General features: G+C 47.9%; 1 protein-coding gene across 1 annotated transcript in view; it reads left to right on the plus strand.

The window, feature by feature from the left end:
* DENND2A (DENN domain containing 2A) overlaps window positions 1-23,904 on the plus strand; it is a 100,360-nt gene that overhangs the window by 72,064 nt on the left and 4,392 nt on the right. The window contains exons 13-18 of the mRNA XM_032401453.1: window positions 2,551-2,691; window positions 4,061-4,209; window positions 17,013-17,190; window positions 18,795-18,836; window positions 23,165-23,282; window positions 23,658-23,903. Coding sequence (XP_032257344.1) covers window positions 2,551-2,691; window positions 4,061-4,209; window positions 17,013-17,190; window positions 18,795-18,836; window positions 23,165-23,282; window positions 23,658-23,903 — 874 coding nt within the window. The remainder of the gene's footprint in view (window positions 1-2,550; window positions 2,692-4,060; window positions 4,210-17,012; window positions 17,191-18,794; window positions 18,837-23,164; window positions 23,283-23,657; window position 23,904) is intronic.

Consider the following 23,904-nt stretch of genomic DNA (forward strand, 5'->3'; position numbering starts at 1 on the left):
ATTTTAGTTATTGTGAATTATGCTGCTATGAACATGGCCATTCAGATATCTGAGTCCCTGCTTTCAAATCTTTGGGCTATGTACCCATAAGTGTGGAATTACTGGATTATATGGTAATTCTATGTTTAATTTTTTGAAGAATTACCATATATACGATCTTTTTAATTTTAATAATAAATTTCATTTAACCCACATATCCAAAATATTATTTTTTCAACATATAATCCATATGGTGATTGATATTTTACATCCTTAATTTTGTATTCTGAAATCTACTGAGGATTTTACACTTACAACACACCTCAATTCAGACTCGCCCTATTTCAAGGGTTCAATGGCTACACGTGTATTAATATAAATGGTATTTTTATTTAAACTCTTTGGTCCGGGGTGCCTGGGTGGCTCAGTCGTTAAGCGTCTGCCTCCAGCTCAGGTCATGATCCCAGAGTCCTGGGATCGAGCCCCGCGTCGGGCTTCCTGCTCCGCAGGAAGCCTGCTTCTCCCTCTCCCACTCCCCCTGCTTGTGTTCCCTCTCTCACTGTGTCTCTCTCTGTCAAATAAATAAACAAAATCTTTAAAAATAAAAAATAAACTCTTTGGTCCACAACTAGATTATGGAGGGTCTTGCATTTATTTATTTATTTATTTATTTTTTAAGAATGAAGGGAAAATCCCTTTCTTTTTTTTTTTTTTTTTTAAGATTTTATTTATTTATTTGAGAGAGAGAGAACGAGAGACAGAGAGCATGAGAGGGAGGAGGGTCAGAGGGAGAAGCAGACTCCCCGCCGAGCAGGGAGCCTGATGTGGGACTCGATCCCGGGACTCCAGGACCATGACCTGAGCCGAAGGCAGTCGATTAACCAACTGAGCCACCCAGGCGCCCAGGGTCTTGCATTTAGATTTTTTTTTCAAATAACAGTTTTATTGATGGGGCGCCTGGGTGGCTCAGTTGTTAAGCGTCTGCCTTCGGCTCAGGTCATGGTCCCAGGGTCCTGGAATCGAGCCCTGCATTGGGCTCCCTGCTCAGCGGGAAGCCTGCTTCTCCCTCTCCCACTCCCCCTGCTTGTGTTCCCTCTCTTGCTGTGTCTCTGTCAAACAAAATCTTTAAAAAAAAAATGAAATAAAATAACAGTTTTATTGAGATATAGTTTGTAAAACATAAAATGTGCCCATTTAAAATCTAGGATTCAGTGGCTTTTAAAGCATATCCACACAATTGTATAACGATCACCACATTTATAGGACATTTTTATCACCCCAGCAAGCAACACCTGTAGCCATGAGCAGTCACTTTCCAACCCTAGTAACGACCAATCTGCTTTCAGTCTCTATGAATCTGCCTGTTCTGGACATTTTATCCAAGTGGAATCATGCAATAAGTGGCCTTCTGTGACTGGTGTCTTTGACTTAGCCTAATCTTTTCAAGGTTCATCCATGTTGTAGCATGAATCAGTATCTCATTCCTTTTTATGGCTGATAATGGCATATAATGGAATATCACATTTTGTTTACCCATTCATCAGTTGATGGACATTTAGGTTACTTCCCCTTTTTGACGATTATGAATAATTCTGCTATGAACATTAATACACTAGTTCTTGTTTTGGGTTTTTTTTAAAGATTTATTTATTTATCTTAGAGAGAGAGAACACGTGGGGGTGGGGCAGAGGGAGAGGGAGAGAGAATCTCAAGCATACTCTATGCTGATTGTGAGCTCGCCGACATGGGGCTTGATCTCACCACCCTGAGATCATGACCTGAGCTGAAATCAAGAGTCAGACGCCTAACTGACTGTGCCACCCAGGCACCCCAATGTACTAGTTTTTGTGTGAACATGTTTTCATTTCTGTTGGTAAATATCCAGAAGTGTAATTGCTAAGTCATATGGAAGCACTATCTTTAACCTTTTAAGGTACTGCCAGACGGCTTAGCAAAAGGGCTTCACTAGTTTACATTCCCACCAGCAGTACATGAGGGTTCCAATTTCTCCTCTTCCTCACCAACACTTGCTATTGTCTATCTTTTGGTCATAGCCATCCTAATGGGTGTGAAGTGGTATCTTGTTGTGGTTTTGGTTTGCACTTCTGTAATGGCTACCCTCAGAGATATTTTAACTCCACAGATATGCTGTAGATCTTTTTAGGTACTGTGGGCTTTTAAAGGGCTACAAACCATTATAATATCTAAGTTTTTTTCAGCATCACCCCCAAGAACCAATTTTTATCCCCTTGGGGGCAATATTGCTCCCAGTGAGAATGCATGTATTAGGCCAGCAAGTTACATGGCCAAACCCAAAGTCAAGGGGATCAAGGAACTTCACCACTTTAGTGAGAAGAACTGCAAAGGCCCATGGCAAAGGAGTGGGTACATAGAGAGGAGATTTGAGGCAATAACATATGGGGTGAAAACACTTTAAGTTTGGCCTGATGAGGACAGCAGGGCTTCCCCATAATTCTTTAGTCATGGTGGCAGGCCCATTTCATCGAAAACGGAGTGATATCTTGGTGCCCTGACTTCAGGATAGCTAAGCTGCTTTTGTGACCCTTGCAGATCTTGGATGAGGTGGAAAAACGGCGAGGCATTTCTCCTGCCCTGGTACAGCCCCTCATGAGGAGTGTCATGGAAGCCCCTTTCCCAGCACTGGGCAAAACCATCGTTGTCAAAAACTTCTTGCCAGGATCGGGAACTGAGGTAAGTCATCAGATTCCTATTGTCCCCTAGAGGAGAGAATGGCCCAGACCAAAGGGCTGGCTTTCAGTGGTCTGTTACATCACTGAATGTGACATCAGGCATCATAAAATCCACCCTAAGTCCTGTCCCTCCATTCCAGGGTTTAGTCCCAGAGAGCAAGCCCCAGAGCTGTGCCATGGCAGCACATGGTGTTTCTTTGCATGACATTGGTGTTACAGGTGAGGGAACTGCATCCTTAGCTTCTCTTACTAGCCAATTACACTCATAGGTTGAATTTGAACCTATTTACATTTTTGGTCTCCATCACCTCTGTAACTTCATAATGTAAAACAGATTATTTTCAGGGAAGACAAGCGTACATACTACTTTTTATTCACCTGTCTAGGACTTTGAGGTACGTCCCTTTCCTTGGCTGGGTTGGAACTTAATGCAGGACTTTATTTTCATCTTTCCCATTCCCTTCATATGGCTCTGTGGATATCACTAGGCAGATTCCATTCAGCCTTGAGTCTCTAGTTCCAAAAGCCCTTGAAAAAGCAGCTCTGGATACAGGTGAGGGATAAGGATAGGTCTAGGGTATTCTGGAACAACTCAATTTCCCAGAACAGAGGGAAGCATTCTCCGTGTTGCTGGAGAACCCTGGACTATCCTATACCAGATGCAGGTGGCTTGGCCATAAGGATGTTAACATTAGTGAGCCCCACTATGGGGGCAGCACTGGGCAGGTGCCATGCTCAGAGTAAAACACCAGTCTCTGCTCACTGTGAAGGAGTCAGCTATTTAAAGGGAAAAACACACATGAGCAGAGACTTGAGATGAATTTGGGAACATTTCAACGAGTACAGAATGAGAAGATGTGCCCACTAAGCATATAAGCTGTAAGACACATCATAAGGAAGGGATTGGTATGGGGTTGGGTTTATTGAGAAATGCCTTCCAGAGGAGGTGAGTCCGGAAAGTGCTGCTTGGATCTGTTGGTCCTTCTGCGTGAGCCTGTGACTCCATTCCAGCAGGTCATATTCCCTCGTGAGGCAGAGACACTTTCCTGTGGGACTCTAAGTGATAGGACGTCAACAGTCATGGAACTCCCGGGGAGGGGGATGGTCCAGACATGTCGCTGTCAGGCCGAGCCTCCCAGCATTTGGGGCCACGGCCATTGATTCTGCCATCCAGTGTCCCCACCTCCATCTGAACATTCCTCACACTCAACTGTGAGAAAGAGTTCGTACCAAGTGTACCTGCTCCCTCAGTGTCCTAGGATCTTTCTTTTCCCCAATCACTTTTGCCTTCCTCGTCTTCTTTCCCTCTTCCTCCGCAAACGGCTCGCCCCCGCTGAGGCCCCCCGCATGGCTGCTCTGTTCCCCGGCAGGTGATTGAACTGTGCCGCCCCCTGGACTCCCGGCTCGAGCACGTAGACTTTGAGTCTCTCTTCTCCTCTCTCAGCGTCCGCCACCTGCTCTGTGTGTTTGCCTCCCTGCTTCTGGAAAGAAGGATCATCTTCATCGCAGACAAGCTCAGGTACCTGCCTTGGCCATTTCTACTAAAGTGTCTGAATGACAGTCGGAGGACTGTCTGGAGTGTGGGGGGCAGGTGACTGCCCAGGACTGCAGAGGAAGCCCCTCTGAGGGAAGAGTGCAGACCAGCGGGCCGCGAGGATGGGAGGTTTATAAGGCACACTGGTTCTGTAAAACAACGTAAGCCTGCGCTTCTCTGTGCTACTTATCTGATATTCAGCCTACCTTTCATCATTCCGCGGGGTGCTGGGCGCTCTGCTGTGGGCTAAAGGCACAAGGGTAAAAGCGCAGAGCTGTACTCACGGTTTTCAGTCCAGGTGGGGCGGGGGATGGAGGCGTGAGCAGAGCCCCTGGGACTGTGCCGTCGAGGCTTATCGGAGTGGCATGTTCTGGACACCAAGGAGGGCACTCACGCTCAGAGGAGGCCAGTTCTGGCTGAGTCCTGAGACTAAGAGCAAGTAGAAAGCACATTCCAGGCTAAAGGAGCTATAGCTATCTAGACAAAGGAAAGGAGACAGGAGGCCGAGCGTGTCACCTTCAGAAACTTGTAAAGCAGTTCACTACAGCTAAGCAGACGGAGGAAGGCGGAGTGGGGGGCAAGGGGCCAAGGTTCACAGAGGCCTGCAGGGCCGTGCTAAACACAGATGGATCCCCACGGTGGATAAATGACACAGAATCACACACACCTGCTCACTGCATGGTAGGATGCCCCCCATGTCCTAAGGGACACGTTCAGTGATTTGCAAAGCCCAAGTCACAAATCAAAGAAGAGCCAGAGGAGATGCAGATAGGGATTTGAGTGAATTCTGAATTAAAAAAGAAAAAAAAGAGAATTCCTGGCATTTTCATCGCTTCAGAACACTGAATCAGAGGCTTCTTTGCTCCGGAACTGAGGGCACAGCAGCACGGCTGGTGACTGCCCCTCCAGGAAGGGCTGAGATGGGCCCGCCAACCAGGGAAAGCAGATGAGGCCAACCGAGGAGTCCAGCTGGAAAGAAGAAATGCCAAAAACACACAAATCAAAGAACTGTGGCTTGGAGAGGAAAGAGGACTCCCAAATCTGGAAAACAAAAGGGAGGAAGAAGAACAGGGAAAGAAGAACGGAAAGGACAGAGGAATGAATGTGGAGCTCATCAGGAACGTGAAAGGAAATGGAATCCAGTCCTCTCCTCCCACTCCAGCCCATCTGGTCATCTTGGTGATGCTCCTCTTTGGACAGCAGCCACTTAGCTATTCCCAGCCTGCTCCCCCCCCCACCCCACCCCGGTTTTTAGTGAGCTCTTCACTGTTACTGTCATGCTTCTTGCACTCCCCAGTGCACTGGGGTCCGCGCAGGAAGCAGGCCGGCTCTCAGCCTGCAGCTGGTGCTGGGAGTGGGCAGCTCTCCAAGCTCACTGGGCACTGGGGAATTCAGGCGGGAGAGTTCTAAGGTTGGGGCTCTGGAAGCGAAAGATGAGTAATAACCCTTCAGTGACCAGGGTCGGGTTTCATCGAGTAGCTGTCTGTCTTCTCTGGAAGCTCCGCTCTGTCCCTGGAAGTAGAATTCTCAGGCTCCACCGTCGGGGAGGGAAAGTGATGGCTCTCAGGAAGGCTGAGGCAAGAAGTGAAGGCCAGCCCAGTAAACCTGCTGCCCACCCAGACTGGAGATGGGGCCAAGCAGTCCCTTCAGGAGCTTGCTGCCGGGTTGAAGATGGTAGGCTTGGGAAGGTGCCTCCTGAGAAAATGTCTGGGAAGATGGGCATGGCTGGAGAGGAGCGTGCCCTCCCCAGGCTTCCCTCCCCAACAAAGGAGAACACGAGAGAGACGTACAATGAGAGAGAGGGTGGGAATAGAAAGGGTCAAAGACAGATGCATCCCTGAAGGACAGCAGAGGGGATGGGTCAGGCTTAGGGTACGAAGACCCCTGGAAATGCTGTGACGAAGATGTCTGGAGGGGACTTGCCCACCTCTCCCTCCAGCCTGGACAGATTTCTGGGTTGACAGACTGAAGCCCGTCCCCCAGAGCTGCTGTAACAAGAGACAAAGGAAGGTGAAGGGACTCCATCCCTGAGAATGGACCCTGCCCCGTGGCTGCATCTGGGTTGCTTCTGCCAGCTCCTCCCCTCCTGCTCAGCTTTACTGCGGGGACAGGTCACCGATGTGGTCGGATTGGAGGGGACTTCAGAGTGTCTCTCCTCGCCCCACTTTCCATGATGCCTGGTGTTCTGCCCTTAGAGACGGAGTCCCTTCGAACAGCATACCGCCATGAGAGGGCAGAGGGGATAAAACGCCAGCTACGGCTGCTGCAGGGACAGGGTCCAGAGCCAGGCCACGGCGCGGTTAACCACTGTGTGAGTGTGTGTGTGTGTGTGTGTGTGTGTGTGTGTAAAACACCTTAATTACCTTTATAGACCCTTTAGAGCTTTCATACTTGCACATCCGTCTCTCATCACATGGGATGCAGGGCCCTGGGGTGCTTCCCTGGAGGAGGGAGGAAGGCTGAGCATCCTCAGCTGTGGGCCTGGGCCTCCTCATTTATGAAACCAGCGCTCATCTGCACCCAGGCCCCTTGTCACTGCGACTTGTGACAGCCCCCATGTCATGTTGTCCCCAAAGGCAGCCAGCCCCTGCTTTTCCTGTTACAAATGCCTCGAAGTATTCTCTCTCTTGCCCCATAAATTATCTTTCCATCCAATGCCCAGGCAGACCTGAAGAGATGGAAAAATAAATAAATAAAGGCCCATAGAGCTGAGGCCGGAAAAGAAGGAATCGCAGCATGAGCAAGCCTGATGACAGGAACAACACCGCCACCACAAAGAACACTGGAATGTCGCCTCTGGGCCCGGCTCTTGGAAGGGGTTGATCTGTACTCTTTCAGGCTCCTGACAACTCAGTCAGATAGCTTCTATTATTAGGAAACTAAGAAGCACACAGAGGTTAAGTCACTTTGCTCAAGCAAGCCAGTGGTTAGTGGGAGGGCTGGGACGCAGGCAACTTGGCTCCAGAGAAAATGAGAAGGGAGGAGGAGGAGCACGCCACGTGGTCTGGCGGGGGGGGGGAAGGGCAGCGTCTGTGACCCCCATCTACAGAAATATATAAGGAAAGTCTTTTTTAAAACACGCCGTTGAGACCCCCTGTGTGCTTGGCATCAGGTTAGGATTGTGTACTGAAGAAGGTAAGACTTCTGTGCTTTTCTCCCCAAGCCCTCCCTCTCTATGGCCTTCAGCTGGGGCCCAGTGAGGCCGGTGGGACCGGGCGACCCCACAGTCTCTCCTCGCTCTGAAATTCTCTCACTCCACAGGCCAGAGTGCTCGGGACCTCCTGGAACCGTGCTCCTTCGTGCCTTGCCCTCCCTTTGATCCTGGCCCAGAACCTGCTAAGGGTCTCATTCCTGACCCCACCTCCTCAGGCGTCCTGTGCTTGCCAGAGTGTCCCAGGGGATGACCACCTCGTGTGCCCAGCTCTGCAGTGGGGGGAGGACTGTCTAATGCCTGCAGGACCCCTCTGGCTCAAATGCTGTGTGATTCTATGAACATGCTGCTGAGGGAAAGTCAGCCCCAACACCCCCATCTCCCTGAGCTCCATAGGCTCACTCCCCTCCCGGCTTCATCTGGTTCAGTAGAAATCACCTGGGTAGCTACTGGGGCCTTCCTTAGAGCGATTCCAGTCCCTGACACTTCAGAGCTGTGTGACACCCAAGTAACTGTGCATGCTCATCTAACGCCCTTCTTAACGTTCTTGGGTTAGAGTTAAATACGCACCGTGTTGTGGGTCCTCTCCAGGATGCCAGGCCTCTGCTCTAGACTGTGCTCAGAAGTCGGGGCGTCTCTGCACCTCCTTTTGCACTTACACTACTTCTGGAGACCTCGGTGTCAGGTCTCTCTGACCCTCCGTGGTGACCCCTTCCCTAACAGGCCAGCTGAGCCAGTACAGGGAAATCTGGCTCAGCTGTAAGAAAGTGACACCGCTGGGCTCCTGGCTGGCTCAGTCAGTGAGCCTGCGACTCTTGATCTTAGGGTTGGAAGTTTGCATCCCACATTGGTGTAGAGATTACGTAAAAATAAAATCTTAAGAAAAAAAAGAAAGAGAAGGAGGGAGGGAGGGAGGACGGAAGGAAGGAAGGAAGATAGCTAATGATCAAAACACAGAAAATCCACCAAAGAACATCCTGTGTGTGAAGTTGCTGAGTGAAAAAGCTAGAACCCATCTTCCCTTCTCGGGCCTGCTCTTCTTACTGGGTATCCCTCCAGGAGGAATCTGCCTCCACCTAATGCTGCCTGATTTATGGACAAAGAGCCCTAGGGAACTGAAGAGTTCTTTGGCCAGGCCATGACAAACTAGGGCTTTGAGGACAGTGACTGGCTGCAAATCGTCTGACCTGGGAAAGTCTATGAGGAGAGCCTTCCGCATAAGCTCCCGTGGGGTCTTTCATCCTCATCACCCCTGGGCACGGTGCTCCACACGCCACATGTGGTCCCATTTCCGGCCCTGTTCAGCTAGAAGTGGAAGCAAGCCTCCTCATTCTTCTGATTCCCCCCAATCTTTGTGAGACCTCAGAACAGCACAAGAGAGCAGGACAGGCCACAAGCTCAGTGAGTGGCCGCGTGGCATCTCGGGGTGGACGTTAGCCTGAATTCGGCCTGTAGTCATGCTGCCATCCCCCCACCACACACACACACACACACACACACACACACACGATGTACTTACTCTTCACTGCTAGTGAGTCTACTCACTGCAACAGGAAGTAGCCGGGACTTGTGGCAAATACTGAATGAGTTATGAAAGAGTTTTAAGTCGAGCCAAAAATCTATCAAATTTAGAATAATATTTTTGCTCTGTTTCATCTTCAGGGTGGACACGGAGTGTTTCTTAAGGCCCTGTCAAGCCCAAGTTTGACAGATGGAAAAGAGAGAATGTTGTTGTGATGGCTTGTTCTGTTGGCATAGCGACCCAAATAAATATTTTCTTATACCCCTTTCTTCATTTCCCCAATGATAAACATTTGTTTTTTAGTTTATTAATTTCAATTCCCAACATTTTGACTAATCTACAGACGCAACCGAATCATAAAATCAGAGCTGCACATGAACAGATTTGTTCAAAAGTTTTAGATGGGACAAAGTTTTTAATATTCGAGAAATTTCCTTTTTATCCTTTTTGGGGTACCGGAAGACTATAAGCCAAATGACTACTTAGGATTAGGTGGTCAAATCTTTTTTTTAAGATTTATTTTTTACTTATTTCACACACACACACACACACACACACACACAGTACCAGTAGGGGGAGAGGCAGAGGCAGAGGGAGAAGCAGACGCCCCACTGAGCAGGGAGCCGGAAGCGGGGCTTGATCCCAGGACCCTGGGATTATGACTTGAGCCAAAGCAGACGTTTAACTGACTGAGCTACCGAGGCGCCCCAAGGTGGTCAAATCTTGGTAAATACTGGAGTTTGCACCTTGGCTTTGCCCATGAGTAACTGCACAGATAAGTTCCTAGGTAGCTATGCGCCTTCGTCCTTTTGTGTTCTCCTTTTGGTTGTTTTTTTTTTATCAGTATCTGTAAGCCTAAATGGGGACCCCCTGTCCTGTCTAGAATCGGTTATGCTTGGCAATGTTTGCCATCTCAGAAAAAGGTAGGGTTGGTGAGCGTGCCCTCTCTGGGCAGATGAGCTTGCCCGAGGCCCACCTGCAGCATCAGTAGCTGCCACCTTGGTGGTCTGGCATCCAGAATACTACTTCAGAGGTCCCCAGAGTGGCTGCCAGTCTTAGAGGTACATACATTTCAGTCAGCAAAAGCCTATGAAAAATACAACTTTAGTAACATAATGGCATCAGTCTGATGAAATGTTAAGTATCAACTACCTATTTTTGCATATGAACACCAAAAAGGTAACATTTGGAGCAAGATTTGGAGACTAGCATGACCAAAATTGTCTTCTACGTCAAACCCATCACTAGCAAAATCTTGGGCTGAAGACTGACTCCGGTTCGTCCATCAGGGGTCAGATGCTCTCAGGCCGTCCTTGTTTGTGTTGCCACCTTTATGTGGAGCTTACTGCAGGGACTCAAAATCTCTCCACTACTTTGTTCTATTAGTTTGTCCCATGCGATGTCACCCCAGCTCTTCTGTCCTGTCTCCACTAATGAGCCCTAGGATTATCTCCCGATGACAAGCCGTGGTTCTTTTCACTTTCCAGGTATTTCCAGTGCCTGGTTTTCTTTCGCGCATGTAGATTTATAGTTTGTAAACATTAAAGCTGGAAGGAAGTTAGAAATTATCTAGTCCACTTGACTTATTCTACAGATAAGGAAGTTCAAGGCTTTCACCTAAGATCATACAGGGAGTAGCAAAGCCAGTTTTCTCGAGGCCCAGCCTAATTTTTTTTTTTAATTTGGCAACATGTTACTTCTAGGTTTGAAAGTACAGTCATGGAAATATGGCAGCCAGGGCATGGTGGCACCCACCTCCCGCTAGGTCCCTCCAGGTACCAGCCCAGACTGAAGTTTGCCTTTTGCTCATGTTCCTGGGAATGATACTAGGAGAGATACTTTGCTTGGGATACTAACGGATGCTGATAGGATCATTCTTCAAATTCCTGGGGAGTCTGTCTAACTCAGGAAACTCATTGTTTACTGTTCTGGTAGCATTTTAGAGAAGGCTCTGTGTTCAGTTCTTACTGGTTCCTAGATGAGTTGGAAGGTTGCTGAGCATAGTAACCCCACATATGGTGACAGGGGCTTGGTATCAACCAGAACCAAAGTGTCTTCTCCAGGAGAACTTGATTACGCACAAGTGCATCCTGATTTCTCCAGACTAATGCTTCAACCCTCACAAAGCACCGCCAAATAGCAAAGCATTCTGGGACCCTTCTCCCCTGTGCCCATCTTGAAGCCCTGTGGCCCAGCCAGCCTCCCACTTGGGCATCACCTCCCTCCCCCGCTTTTGTACAAATCGATCACAGCTGAAGGCTGGTGTTGCTTTCCTCCACCCCCACGGTAACAAGAGCCAGCTGCGAGGGCTGTCTTCCTAGGACTTCCTCCAAAACATTGCCTCTCCTCCAACCAGCAGATGCTTAGGAAGGCTGTATGGCAAGCTTACTTGAAAAGTCATCCTCAGCGTCGCCCAAACCAAACCCTGTTCTTTCCATATTCCTAAGAGACCACCCATCCTAGCAGTGCCCACCCCTCCACCCCCCGTGGAAGGCTCCTCTAGCCTTCATGAGCCTGGGAATAAAATTTCATTAGCACTTGCAGCAGAGACCGAGAAAAACACAAGCTATACTCAAAATAATCCCTTTATCCTCTACCATTTATTTTGGGGGGAGAGTTGTCACTAACTGTACTCTTTGCAGAATTCGACCTTTCCTTCTAGTGTTTCAAGAGAGAGAAGTTGTTGGTTTGTTTTGGTTTTTTCTCCCAGCATACTGATGTGGGCTGGTGAGCAAGAGGAGGAATGCGCCACTCCTCAAACGCTGCCCACCTGTTGTCGTGAGCACCCGGCGCTCCGTATGCGCCTGCCAGCGAGGTGCTAATGACAGCCAGGTGCGGAAACATTTGGCCCCATCTGCAACAGCACATCAGACGATTTAAAAACAAACAAACAAAAAACCCTTGTCAGGAGAGATAGCAGGGGCCCACACCTGCCTCCGTGGCGAGCAGGGTGCCCGGCTGAGTTGTCATCATTGGTCCCCATCAAAATTGAATTCAGCTGTCCTTTAGTTCCGTGCATTCCAGTGGCATGAATGAATTTGATCTTTCTCTCCAGAACATTTATTCACCCAGTGTATATCTGGCTAAAACTGGCATTGCTTCTCATTTTTAATGACGTGTTCCAACTGCCTTCCTCATCCAGCTGGTTCACACTCTGCAGCTGAACGTTGAGGGGTGTGGGGGGGCTCCCGGCACTGCAGGGCCCCTTAGGCTTCCCCTAGGAGCCACAGGATGCTCTAGCGGCAGAGAGAAGCCAGCAACTCATTACACTTTCTCATTCCAGGAATGAGGCCGCAAGAAAGCAAAAGGGCAGAAGGCCTTTTCTTTGAGTTGGGAAAAAAAAAAACTTAAACACATTTATTTTTCTACTGCAGTGATTGAGGAAACCACAAAGGCTTCTCACTGTGTCTCTTCGGGCCTCCATTCCTCGCTCTGTATCTCTTCCCCTCCTCCAGGCGCTTCACGGCCTGCCCTGAATGCAGAGGTCAGCCTCGGCCTCGGTCTCTTTAGCTCTTAAAATTCAAAAGAAGGGGCGCCTGGCCAGTTCAGTCGGTAGAGCATGCGGTTCTTGATCTCAGCGTCATGAGTCCAAGCCCCACGTTGGGTGTGAAGCTTACCGAAAAAAAAAGATTCAAAAGAAGATGAACTCCATCTCTAAGATGGCTCCAGGTCTAAAATTCTGTGATTCTATAACCTCCCTGGGGTCAAAAGTGCTTAAACCACAACTCTGAAAATGTGAAAGAACTCTTCAGCGTGAGCGCTGCATTTTTATTCTCCGCTAGCAAGCGGACAGAAGTGAAAAGCTTCAGAGCCAGCTGTGAAATGGGCCCCGCATGACCACTCCCACCGCCGAGGCCCACCCAGAAGCCACTCTTCGTCCAAGACACATTCGGGAGCTTCCAACAAACGTGCTGTCCAAGGAGACGGGTTTCATACACGAGGCTTCCTTCAGGGAATTCCTTCTCACCGTCTCTTTTAAGGTCCCTCTATTCACTTGGGAATGAAAGCCAACATCCCAGGAAAACATGGAACATACCAGAATTCCAACTGAACCATTACTGTCTACCTGCCTCCAGCCTCCAGTTCTTTGGTCCAAATCATTGACTTCAGACCCTTTTTACTGCAGGCCCTAATGAGCAATACTGTTCACGTTCAGACCGAACGCATATACCACACACAGGCCCACAGATCGTTATTTACGACTGGAACAGAATGCAGCACACTCTTCTAGTCTGTTCTTTTTGTTGTTTCTAAGACTGATCACAGCCCACTAAAATTATTTCAGGACCCAATGATGGGCTGCAAACTGTAGTCTGAAAAAACCTGCTCTAGACCCAGCTATCCACATTTATATTTTAACATCCTGGTTTTCTCAGTTGTGTCCTCACAACTATAGTACGTGAGCAGATCAACATTGCAGACTGGTCACACACTGATACAGGTTGGTCCTAAAATTTTTAAATTTTAGAACAAAGTAAATTCAACACATTCAATCATCAAGGAAATTAAACACAAAGGGTGAGCAACTCACCGACAGTATTTACATTCCTGAATATCTGAGAGAAAGGGATGCCTGAGGAAAAATGTTTCTCTGCTTTGAGAGAAAATTCTTTGAGAAGTCACCAACCTGCCAGCTGAATTATTGCTGTTCTTCTCGGTATACGTCCTAACAATTATTCTGTCTCACTATTACTCAATAGGTATAAGGAAGGTATTATAAAGAAGGTATTATATACCTTGTATACCTCCCTCTTATGAAGAAGATATTATGGGCATTATGATAATGAAATCTTGGGGTAGTATCTTTCTCGTTTTGGGGGTAATCACTTGAAAGAAAAGACTAGGACCAAATAGTGCGACATGTGGGTGCCATGCTCCTAAGAAGCATTTCAGGACTCCACTGAGTGTTCAGAGAGATAATTTGCAAAGACAGGGAACAGGAAGGTCAGGAGGTTCATGCTGATAAATGAACAAGATTCAACATTACTCTTGTTTGGTTTGGGGGCCCCCAAATGCAGGTGGGATGGGAAAGGGGGCTAGTATATATTTTAAGGATGTTCAGGGATGCCAGATTCAGAGGAATTCCTTTTGCAGGTAAGTAATTTTTTCTTGGTTTTTTTTTTATTGTGATAAAATATACATAACATAAAGTTCACTATTTTAATCATTTTTAAGTACACAGTTCAGTGGCAGCATTAAGGACATTCACAGTGTTTGCGACCATCAGCACTGTCCATTTCCAGAATTTTTCATCATCTCAAACTGAAAGTCTGTCCACTCTAGGCAACAGCTCCCCATTCTCGCTCCCCCAGCCCCTGGTCTCTATGAATTTGCCTGTTCTAAGTCCCTCACGTATAAGTGGAATCGTCCAGTATTTGCCTTTTTCTCTCTGGCTGATTTCACTTGCTAGCCAATATCTTTTAGTTCACCTCTTTTCTCCTTAAGGAAGCCAGAGCTAAGTGATCCTATTAAAACGGGCTCAGGAAAGTTTTATGACATTGAGGTTGCAGGCAGACCTCGGTCTGTTGCACTTTGCAGATACTGCATTTTTTGTTTTTGTTTTTTTACAAATTGAAGGTTTGGGGTGCCTGGGTGGCCCAGTCGTTAAGCGTCCGCCTTCGGCTCAGGTCATGATCCCAGGGTCTTGAGGATCGAGCCCCGCATTGGGCTCCCTGCTCAGCGGGAAGCCTGCTTCTCCCTCTCCCACTCCCCCTGCTTGTGTTCCCTCTCTCGCTGTCTCTCTGTCAAAAAATAAATAAAATCTTAAAAAAAAAATTGAAGTTTTGTGGCAACCCTACATCAGGCAAGTCCATCAGCTCTTTTTCCACCAGCACTTGCTCACTTCATGGCTCTCTGTCCCATTTTGGTAATGTCTCACAATATTCTTCATTATTATTATGTTACGGTCACCTGTGACTGCTGATTATGACTCACTGAAAGCTCAGATGATGGTTAGCATTTTTTAGCATAAACTACTTTTTAATTAAAGTACGTATATTATTTTTTTAGACATAATGCTATCACACGCTTGCATACAGTGTAATATAAACATAATTTTTATATGCACTGGGAAACAAAAAAATTCATTTGACTGCCTTTTTTTGAGATATTTGCTTGATTGTGGTCGTCTGGTACAGACCTCCCAAGTAATCCCGCATAGGTGCCTGACGTCAATGGGAATCCAGCAAGGGAGCGTTCGTCTATGGGGAACTCCGCTTCCTTGCAACTCTGCCTAACAGAGCACAGCTGAGAACCAGGGCAAATATTCAGAAGGTGGCCTAACAAAGGAAATGCTGGTTACAGGGCCCATGCCCTGAGGAGGATGCAGTACGTTCATGGGAGAAACCATGGGCCCTCACTTTTATTTTATTCTTACGTTACATGTATTTCTTTTTTTTTTTTTTTTTTTTAAAGATTTTATTCATTTATTTGAGACAGAGAGAATGAGAGAGAGAGAGCACATGAGAGGGGGGAGGGTCAGAGGGAGAAGCAGACTCCCTGTCGAGCAGGGAGCCCAATGCGGGACTCGATCCCGGGACTCCAGGATCATGACCTGAGCCGAAGGCAGTCGCCTAACCAACTGAGCCACCCAGGCGCCCCTCTTTTTAAATTTTTTTATTGTTATGTTAATCCCCATACATTACATCATTAGTTTTCGATATAGTGTTCCATGATTCATTGTTTGTGCATAACACCCAGTGCTCCATGCAGAACGTGCCCTCCTCAATACCCATCACCAGGCTAACCCATCCTCCCACCCCCCTCCCCTCTAGAACCCTCAGTTTGTTTCTCAGAGTCCATTGTCTCTCATGGTTCGTCTACCCCTCCGATTTCCCCCCCTTCGTTCTTCTGCTCCTGCTATCTTCTTTTTTTTTTTCTTAACATATATTGCATTATTTGTTTCAGAGGTACAGATCTGAGATTCAACAGTCTTGCACAATTCACAGCGCTCACCAGAGCACATACCCTCCCCAGTGTCTATCACCCAGCCACCCCATCCCTCCCACCCCCCATCACTCCAGCAGCCCTCAGTTTGTTTCCTGAGATTAAGAATTCCTCATATCAGTGAGGTCATATGATACATGTCTTTCTCTGTTTGACTTATTTCGCTCAGCATAATTCCCTCCAGTTCCATCCACATTACATGTATTTCTAACAAGCTTCTGAAGTTTCGAATCCCATGGCATTTTGGAAACAGCACACTAGAATGAGAGCAGAGAGGGTCTGCTCGCCAGCAGGCTGGTGAAGAAAGAAGAAACTGCAGGGAAGAAGAGAAGGTTGGCTCTTGCTCACCATGGGAGGCTGCCGGGCATCCCTGTGTGCAGCCCGGTGGGGCTGACATTCCAGATGATAGTCCCGGGTAATCCCCCCATTCATCCACTCAAGAGCTCAGGCTCTGCGCAGAGCACTGGGAACAGTGATCACTGGAGCTCAGGGCTTGCCGATAAAGGCTGTACCATGATCAAAGTTCTTTAAGGGAGACTCCCAGTGTTGTTATTTTTTTTTAAGTTTTGAACTCTGGGTAAGGGGCAACTGTACACGAGTTTCATGTTTACACAACAGAGCCTGGGAGCTGACTGCTGGCCACGTGAATACCAGAGGAGTTACCCTATTTCCCTTGATTGCACCTAGGTATTCGTGCTTGGCTGAGCGAATGTGTGGAAGAGAACAAAGAGAAAGCTAGTTGAGAATATAAAAGCATCTTCAATAAGAGAAATTCGTGAGCATCCATGAGGAAAGAGGCTTTCGTTGATTTGGAAGGGTTTGGGGAAGAGCGGTGGAAGTGAATGATTTGGTCAAGACCTTCCGAGAATGCAGCTCGCGTGTGAAGGCGCACTAGCAAAAATGAGCTGAGGCGTTAAATCCATCCTTCTAGCTGTGTCTCAAAGCCTCGCACAGGCCCCACGTGCCTGGTGTCATCTGGGTTCGGACCGTGTTACACAGTGTGCCGAATAGGCGCGTGACGCCTTTCCTGACCAACACGCCCTTGGGATGGTGTCTGCATTTCTCTCCAGCCTCCTCCATGGAGGCTGCCCACCCTGTGAGCCTGAGCAGGCCCAGTCCAGAGCTCTCCCTGAATCTGCCCCTTCTCCCCTTCTCCCCCTTCCGCTGCAGCACGCTGTCCAAGTGCTGCCACGCCATGGTGGCCGTCATCTACCCCTTCACCTGGCAGCACACCTACATCCCCGTGCTGCCGCCCGCCATGATCGACATCGTGTGCTCACCGACCCCCTTCCTCATCGGGCTGCTCACCAGCTCGCTGCCGCTGCTCCGGGAGCTGCCACTGGAAGAGGTAAGCAGTGGGGACATCCCTGTTCCCTCCCTGTGGGGGGCCAGAGGGCAGAGGGGAGGTGCTGGCTAAGGCACTGCAAGCGCGCGACGCCCGGGGGTGGGGGCCCCTGCAGTTTTGTCTATTAGCTACAACCCCCCAGTCTGCCTCAGTAGACCCTTGGTGACTGCAAATTCGGTTTTCTCTAAATGAACCCACTGGCCTAAAGGGCAGCAATCTACAACTTAGCCAGATGTTAAAACACTTGATCCATAAAGTAGGCACCCACCCTATCCTTCCCTCCTCCCTCTCCCCAGCACCGAGGAAGAAAGCACACAAGAGCTAACAAGAGCTGGAATTTATATTTGGACTAATAACAAAGCCGACAAGGCTGTGCTCCTGCAAACAGGTCCTTTTTCACATCAGTTAAAAAGACAACCACCAAAATGTTTTCAGTGATCCACTTCTGGGTTTTCAGGTTTGCCCCCAAGTAGGGAAAGTCCTCCCTGGCATTTCAGTGGGTCTTCAGCCCCAGTCCCTGCCTCTAAATAATCTCTGTCCCTTGTACTGATTGCTCCCAGCAGTCAGCGAGGAAACTGGAGGGGCCTAAGTGATACCATTCACTTCTGAACCCCGAGGGGAAAGCCTGTCCCTGAAATTCATCCCAGGCCCCCAGATGTGGCTTCTCTAATTGCCCAGGGAGGCCTGAAGTCCCGTGAGGTATTCACCAGCACACACAGGTCTTTGAGTGTAGGTTTCTGAACCACAAGGAATTTGTCTGGGTACCCTGTGATCCCTGAAATGGCTCAGTTCGACCCCATACGTGTGTTTGAGAAGGAAGGAGAGAGCCCCCTCAGCTCCTGGGCAGGGTCTCTGGGATGTATTAGAGCCTGTGTTTCCAGCTGTTGGTGAAAACATGGTGGCCATGCAGGCCCATGCTCTTCCTCCATTGTAGCCAGTGGCCCATGCTGGCCAGGGTCATGCGGGCAGACACCCAGCATTTTCCTGACCATGTGCCCTAGGCAACTCACTTGCCTCCCCCTACATCTGGCCCCGGGGCTCAGCCCCACTCTGAGGAGAGAAGGGGAAGGTGCTTATCCTAAAAACTTTGATTAATGAAAGCCCAGCACCTGCAGCTTGACTCATTCTCCAGTTGGATCCACTCCTCTGGATCTCTCTCCTCCTATCCCATTAAGAGAAATGACAAGGCCCAGTGGGTAGCTGGGAGGAGAGAGAGCCCTGGGAGTGGGGAGTGCAGACTTGAATGGAATGGAAACAAGGAGGGGTCCTCCAGCCTCCTTCACCCACCAACCCGCACACTAAAAGTCTGTCCCAGAGGCTCTGCGTCAGTCTCGGAACAGGGCAGGGAGTCCAGTCTGTGGTAATACACATGTCCTAGCCTGTGGGTTCGGTGTTGAAAGCATGCAATTCTGGAAAGCCCTTCCCCACCCCCTACCCCCCTCTTCATCATTTGTGGCTACAGCGGCAACGTCAGGGAACCACAAATGGGTCCCTCCACCCCCACCCCAGCTGCCTGTCTGGGTGCCAAGGGGGAGGAAGGCTACGAGTCTGTCACTATATCCCGGAAGCCCTGGTGACAGTAATTGTCCCTTTGCCTCATCTTGCAGGTCCTTGTGGTCGACCTCGTCAACAATCGGTTCCTCAGACAGGTGAGTGAAAAGGCAGCAACCTGCTTCTCTGTCTTCACCTCTCTGTTGTTGGAGACACAGCTGTCTGGGCCTGGAAAGGCTCCTTGGTGGGCCTGGGATTGCAAAACAGGTCGGCGGGCTTGGGCGATCCCTGGCCAGGTCTGGACTGAGAACAGGAGAGAAGGCAGGGGCCAAAGAGCAAAGGTTTGGCAAAGCATTGAGTCCCATGTGTTTTATCACAATGTGCTTTTCTAACAATTAGAAACTTTGTATAGGTTATAACTATAGACACTTGTCTTTTTTAAAATGCTTTCAAAAAATAACTGTTAACAAAGTTCAGAATATAAAATTAAGTGGAAAAAATCAGCACACAAGATTATATACATTATTGTCCTGATCTTTTTTTTTTCTTATTAAAAGGAGAGAGAAAGAGAAAGAAAGAAACACAGTTGGCCCTTAAACAACACAGGGGTTAGGGGTGCCCACCCCCTTCACAGTTAAAAATCTGTGCATAATTTCTGACTCACCAGCAACTTAGTTACCAACAGCCTACTGTTGGTCAAAAGCATTACTGATGACAGTCAATTAACACATATTTTGTATGTTATAGGTATTATATGCCATATTCTTACAATAAATTAAGCTAGAGAAAAGAAAATATCATTAAGAAAATCATAAGAGAAAATACACTTATAGGACTGTAGTGGACTTATTGAAAAAAAAAAATCTGGGGGCGCCTGGGTGGCTCAGTTGTTACATGTCTGCCTTCGGCTCAGGTCATGATCCCAGGGTCCTGGGATCGAGCCCCACATCGGGCTCCCTGCTCCGCGGGAAGCCTGCTTCTCCCTCTCCCACTCCCCCTGCTTGTGTTCCCTCTCTCTCTGTCTCTATGTCAAATAAATAAATAAAATCTTAAAAAAAAAAAAAAAAATCTGCCTATAACTGGCCCTGCGCAGTTCAAATCTGTGTTAAGGGTCAGTGTGTGTGTGTGTGTGTGTGTGTGTGTGTGTGTGTGTGCGCCTCTAAAAAAAATTGAAAGGTGGGACTCCTGGGTGGCTCAGTCGGTTAAGCGTCTGCCTTCGGCTCCAGTCATGATCTCAGGTCCTGGGATCGAGCCCTGCATGGGGCTCCCTGCTCGGCGGGAAGCCTGCTTCTCCCTCTCCACTCCCCCTGCTTGTGTTCCCTCTCTCGCTATGTCTCTCTCTGTTAAATAAATAAATAAAATCTTAAAAAAATAGATTTTATTATTTGAGAGAGAGAGTGAGAGAGGACATGAGAGAGAGACAGAGAGAGCAGGTGCGTGCACGCAAGCAAGGGGGAGGGGCAGAGGGAGAAGCAGACACCCCGCTCAGCAGGACCCCAAGACCATGACCTGAGCCAAAGGCAGATGCTTAACCAACTGAGCCACCCAGGCTCCCTACACATTTCTTTTCTTTTCTTTTTTTTTTTAAGATTTTATTTATTTATTTGACAGCGAGAGAGGGAACACAAGCAGGGGGAGTAGGAGAGGGAGAAGCAGGCTTCCTGCCAAGCAGGGAGCCTGATGCAGGGCTCAATCCCAGGACCCTGGGATCATGACCTGAGCTGAAGGCAGACACTTAACGACTGAGCCACCCAGGCGCCCCTACACATTTATTTTCTTGTTATCGCTTGCCAAAGAGGGCTAAATCCTAACAGATCTTGCAAAGAATCATTACAGAAAGGTTTTCCAGGCATTCTCATGGATTGCTTTTAAACTTGGAGTTGCCATACTGCTGAAAAGTTCTGTCATGTTAATGTTTTGTTTTGTTCTGTTTTGAATCATTACTTCTGTCTACTTGCCCTTCCCCAGGGCCCGCCTGCTCCAAGGTCCATGATCACACTGGTCATCTGCCCTGACCAGAGTCCCTGATTAACACTAGCCATCCTACGGGGTGGGGGCAGTGGGGGACATTTGTTGACAATCCACTAGGTGCCAAGCACTTTTACAAAGTAATTGTACTGCATTTAATTTTTCACCCAGCTTTATTGAAATATTACTGACATATATATGAGTTTACGATGTACAACATGATGATATACTGTGAAATGATTATCACAATAAGTTTAGTTGACACTTCTTTCCCCTCAGATAATTAATTACCTTTTGTGTGTGTGTGCTGATAGCATTTGAGACCTACTCTTTTAACAACTTTCAAGTATACAATAGAGTATTGTTAACTATAGTCACCATGCTGTGCGTTAGATTCCCAGAACCCATTTATCTTATAACCTGAAGTTTGTACCCTTTGACCACACTTACCCATTTCCCCCACCCCCTAGCTCCTGGCAACCACCATTCTACTCTAATTCTATGAATCCAGTTTTTTTTAGATTTCACATATAAGTGAGAACATACAGTATTTGTATTTCTCTGACTCATTTCACTAAGCATAATGCCCTCAAGGTCCATCCATGTTGTCATAAAAGGCAAGATTTCTTTCTTTTTTATAACTGACTAATATTCCATTATATGTGTATATACATTCCATTGTGTGTATGTACATACACACACACACACACACACACACACACACACAATCTTACTTTCTTTATTCATTCACCCGTGCATGAACACTTAGGTTGTTCATGTATCTTGGCCTTTGTGAATAGTGCTGCAATGAGCAGGGGGGTGCAGATACCTCTTCAAGATAGTGATTTCAGGGGTGGCTCAGTCAGTTAAGTGTCCAACTCTTGATTTCGGCTCAGGTCCTGATCTCAGGGTTGTGAGATCAAGCCCCACGTCAGGCTCCAAGCTGGGCATGGAGCCTGCTTAAGATTCTCTCCCTCCCCCTCTGCCCCTCCCCCCCCCGCTCACGCTCATGCTCTTTCTCTAAAAAACGAAAGAAAGAAAGATGGTAACTTCATTTCCTTCAGATATATACCCAGAAGTGGAATTACTGAATCACATGGTAGATGAACCTCCACACTGTTTTCCATAGCGGCTGCACTCATTCACATTCCCACCAGCAGTGCGTAAGTGTACAACTGTTACTGATCATTTTTTTTCACTGTACAGAAGCTTTTTAGTGTGATGTAGTCCTTGTTTATTTTTGCTCTTGTTGCTTGTAGCTTTTGGTGTCATATCCAAAAAGCACTGCCAAGACCAATGTCAAGGAACTTCTTCCCTGTTTATTTTTAGTAGTTTTAGTTTCAGATCTTATCTTTAAGTCTTTAATCCATTTCATGTTAATTTTTGTGAGTGGTGTAAGATAGGGGTCCAATGTCATACCTTTGCATGAATTTCCTGGCACCGTTTATTGAAAAGGCCATCATTTCCCCCATTGAATTCTTAGCTCCTTTGTCAAATATCCGTTGACCATATATGCTCAGGTTGATTTCTGGGCTCTTGATTCTGTTCCATTGGTCTGTGTGTCTGTTTTCATGCCACTACCAGACTGTTTTGATTACTACAGCTTTGTTAATAAAGCTTGAAATCGGGAATTGTGATGCCTCCAGTTTTGTTCTTTTTTCTCAGGACCACTTTGGCTATTCAGTGTCTTTTGTGGTTCCATGTGAATTTTAGGATTTTTTTCTATTTCTATAAAAAATGCCATTGCAGTCTTGGTAGGGATTGCACTGAATCTGTAGATGGCTTTGGGTAAAATGGACATTTTAACAATATTGATTTTTCCAATCCGTGAATACAGAATATCTTTCCATTTCTTTATATCTTTTTCAAATTCTTTCATCCATGTCTTCTATAGCCCATTTAATCTTCACAATGAAGTAGATATTGATTGGTACCCCCATTTTACAAGTGGGGAAACTGAGGCTCATATCGCTTGTAAAAAGTGGAATCAAGAGGAGCACCTGGCTGGCTCAGTTGGAAGAGCATGCAACTCTTAAATCTCAGGGTTGGGAGTTTGAGCCCCAGGTGGAGTGTAGAGATTACTTAAATAAATAAAACTTAAAAAAAAAAACAAACCACATGGAATCAAGATTCAAACCTCAGATCTCTATCTCTAAATCATGTTTCCTGGGGCGCCTGGGTGGCTCAGTCGGTTGAGCGTCTGCCTTCGGCTCAGGTCATGATCCTGGGGTCCTGGGATCGAGCCCAGCATTGGGGCTCCCTGCTCAGTGGGGAGCCTGCTTCTCCCTCTCCCTCTGCCGCTCACCCTGCTTGTGCTTGCTCTCTCTCTCTGTCAAATATATAAATAAAATCTTTAAAAAAAAATAAAAATGAGAAAATAAATCATGTTTCTCTCACTAATCCAAAAACTGTGCCGGGATTGCCCTGCAGTGTACCCAGTGTGACCTGCGGGCCAGGACGCCGCTCTCATCCCCAGAGGCACTGGGGCAGCGGCCCACCTGCTCTCTCTGCTTTTCAGATGGATGACGAGGACTCCATCCTCCCCAGGAAGCTGCAGGTGGCCCTGGAGCACATTCTGGAGCAGAGGAATGACCTGGCTAGTGACCAGGATGAAGGGCCCCCAGACTGCAAGCATGGTAAGAGCTCAGCCGCCTCCATCTCCCTCTTCCATCATTAGAGTCGGGCAGCAAGTGGGCAGGTGACCAGCCCTTCCACGTGGCATTGAGTTAAGTAGGAAAAGTGGCCGGAGGGGCGTGCAAGGAGAGAAACTGGGTGTGTAACCCCTTGATCTGGATCTCTTGCTAACAATGAATCGTGAGAAAAATTTTCCCACCTCCCCCAGTTTGGCCCTAAAATACCCAATTAAAGGGGAGAAAGAAATGGCTTCGTCCCTCTGGGTAACCTTTGTCACGGAGAATGATGATCCGCTCTAGTCCTTCCTTGCGCCCGCCGGGCTGTCTCGGGCAATGCGTCCGCCCTCACCGGTGCCGGCCCTTCCCCACTTTGCTCAGGCCCCGAGTCCAGCCCCTTGAATGAGGTGGTGTCCGAAGCCTTCGTCCGCTTCTTCGTGGAGATCGTGGGCCACTACTCCCTGTTCCTGACGGCGGGCGAGCGCGAGGAGAGGACCCTGCAGCGAGAGGCCTTCCGCAAAGCCGTCTCCTCCAAGAACCTCCGCCGCTTCCTGGAGGTTTTCATGGAGACCCAGACCTTTCGGGGCTTCATCCAGGAGCGGGAGCTGCGCCGGCAGGATGCCAAAGG

Source organism: Phoca vitulina, unplaced genomic scaffold (genome assembly GCF_004348235.1).
Source record: "Phoca vitulina isolate PV1807 unplaced genomic scaffold, GSC_HSeal_1.0 scaffold4, whole genome shotgun sequence".
In the NCBI taxonomy this organism is placed as follows: domain Eukaryota; kingdom Metazoa; phylum Chordata; class Mammalia; order Carnivora; family Phocidae; genus Phoca; species Phoca vitulina.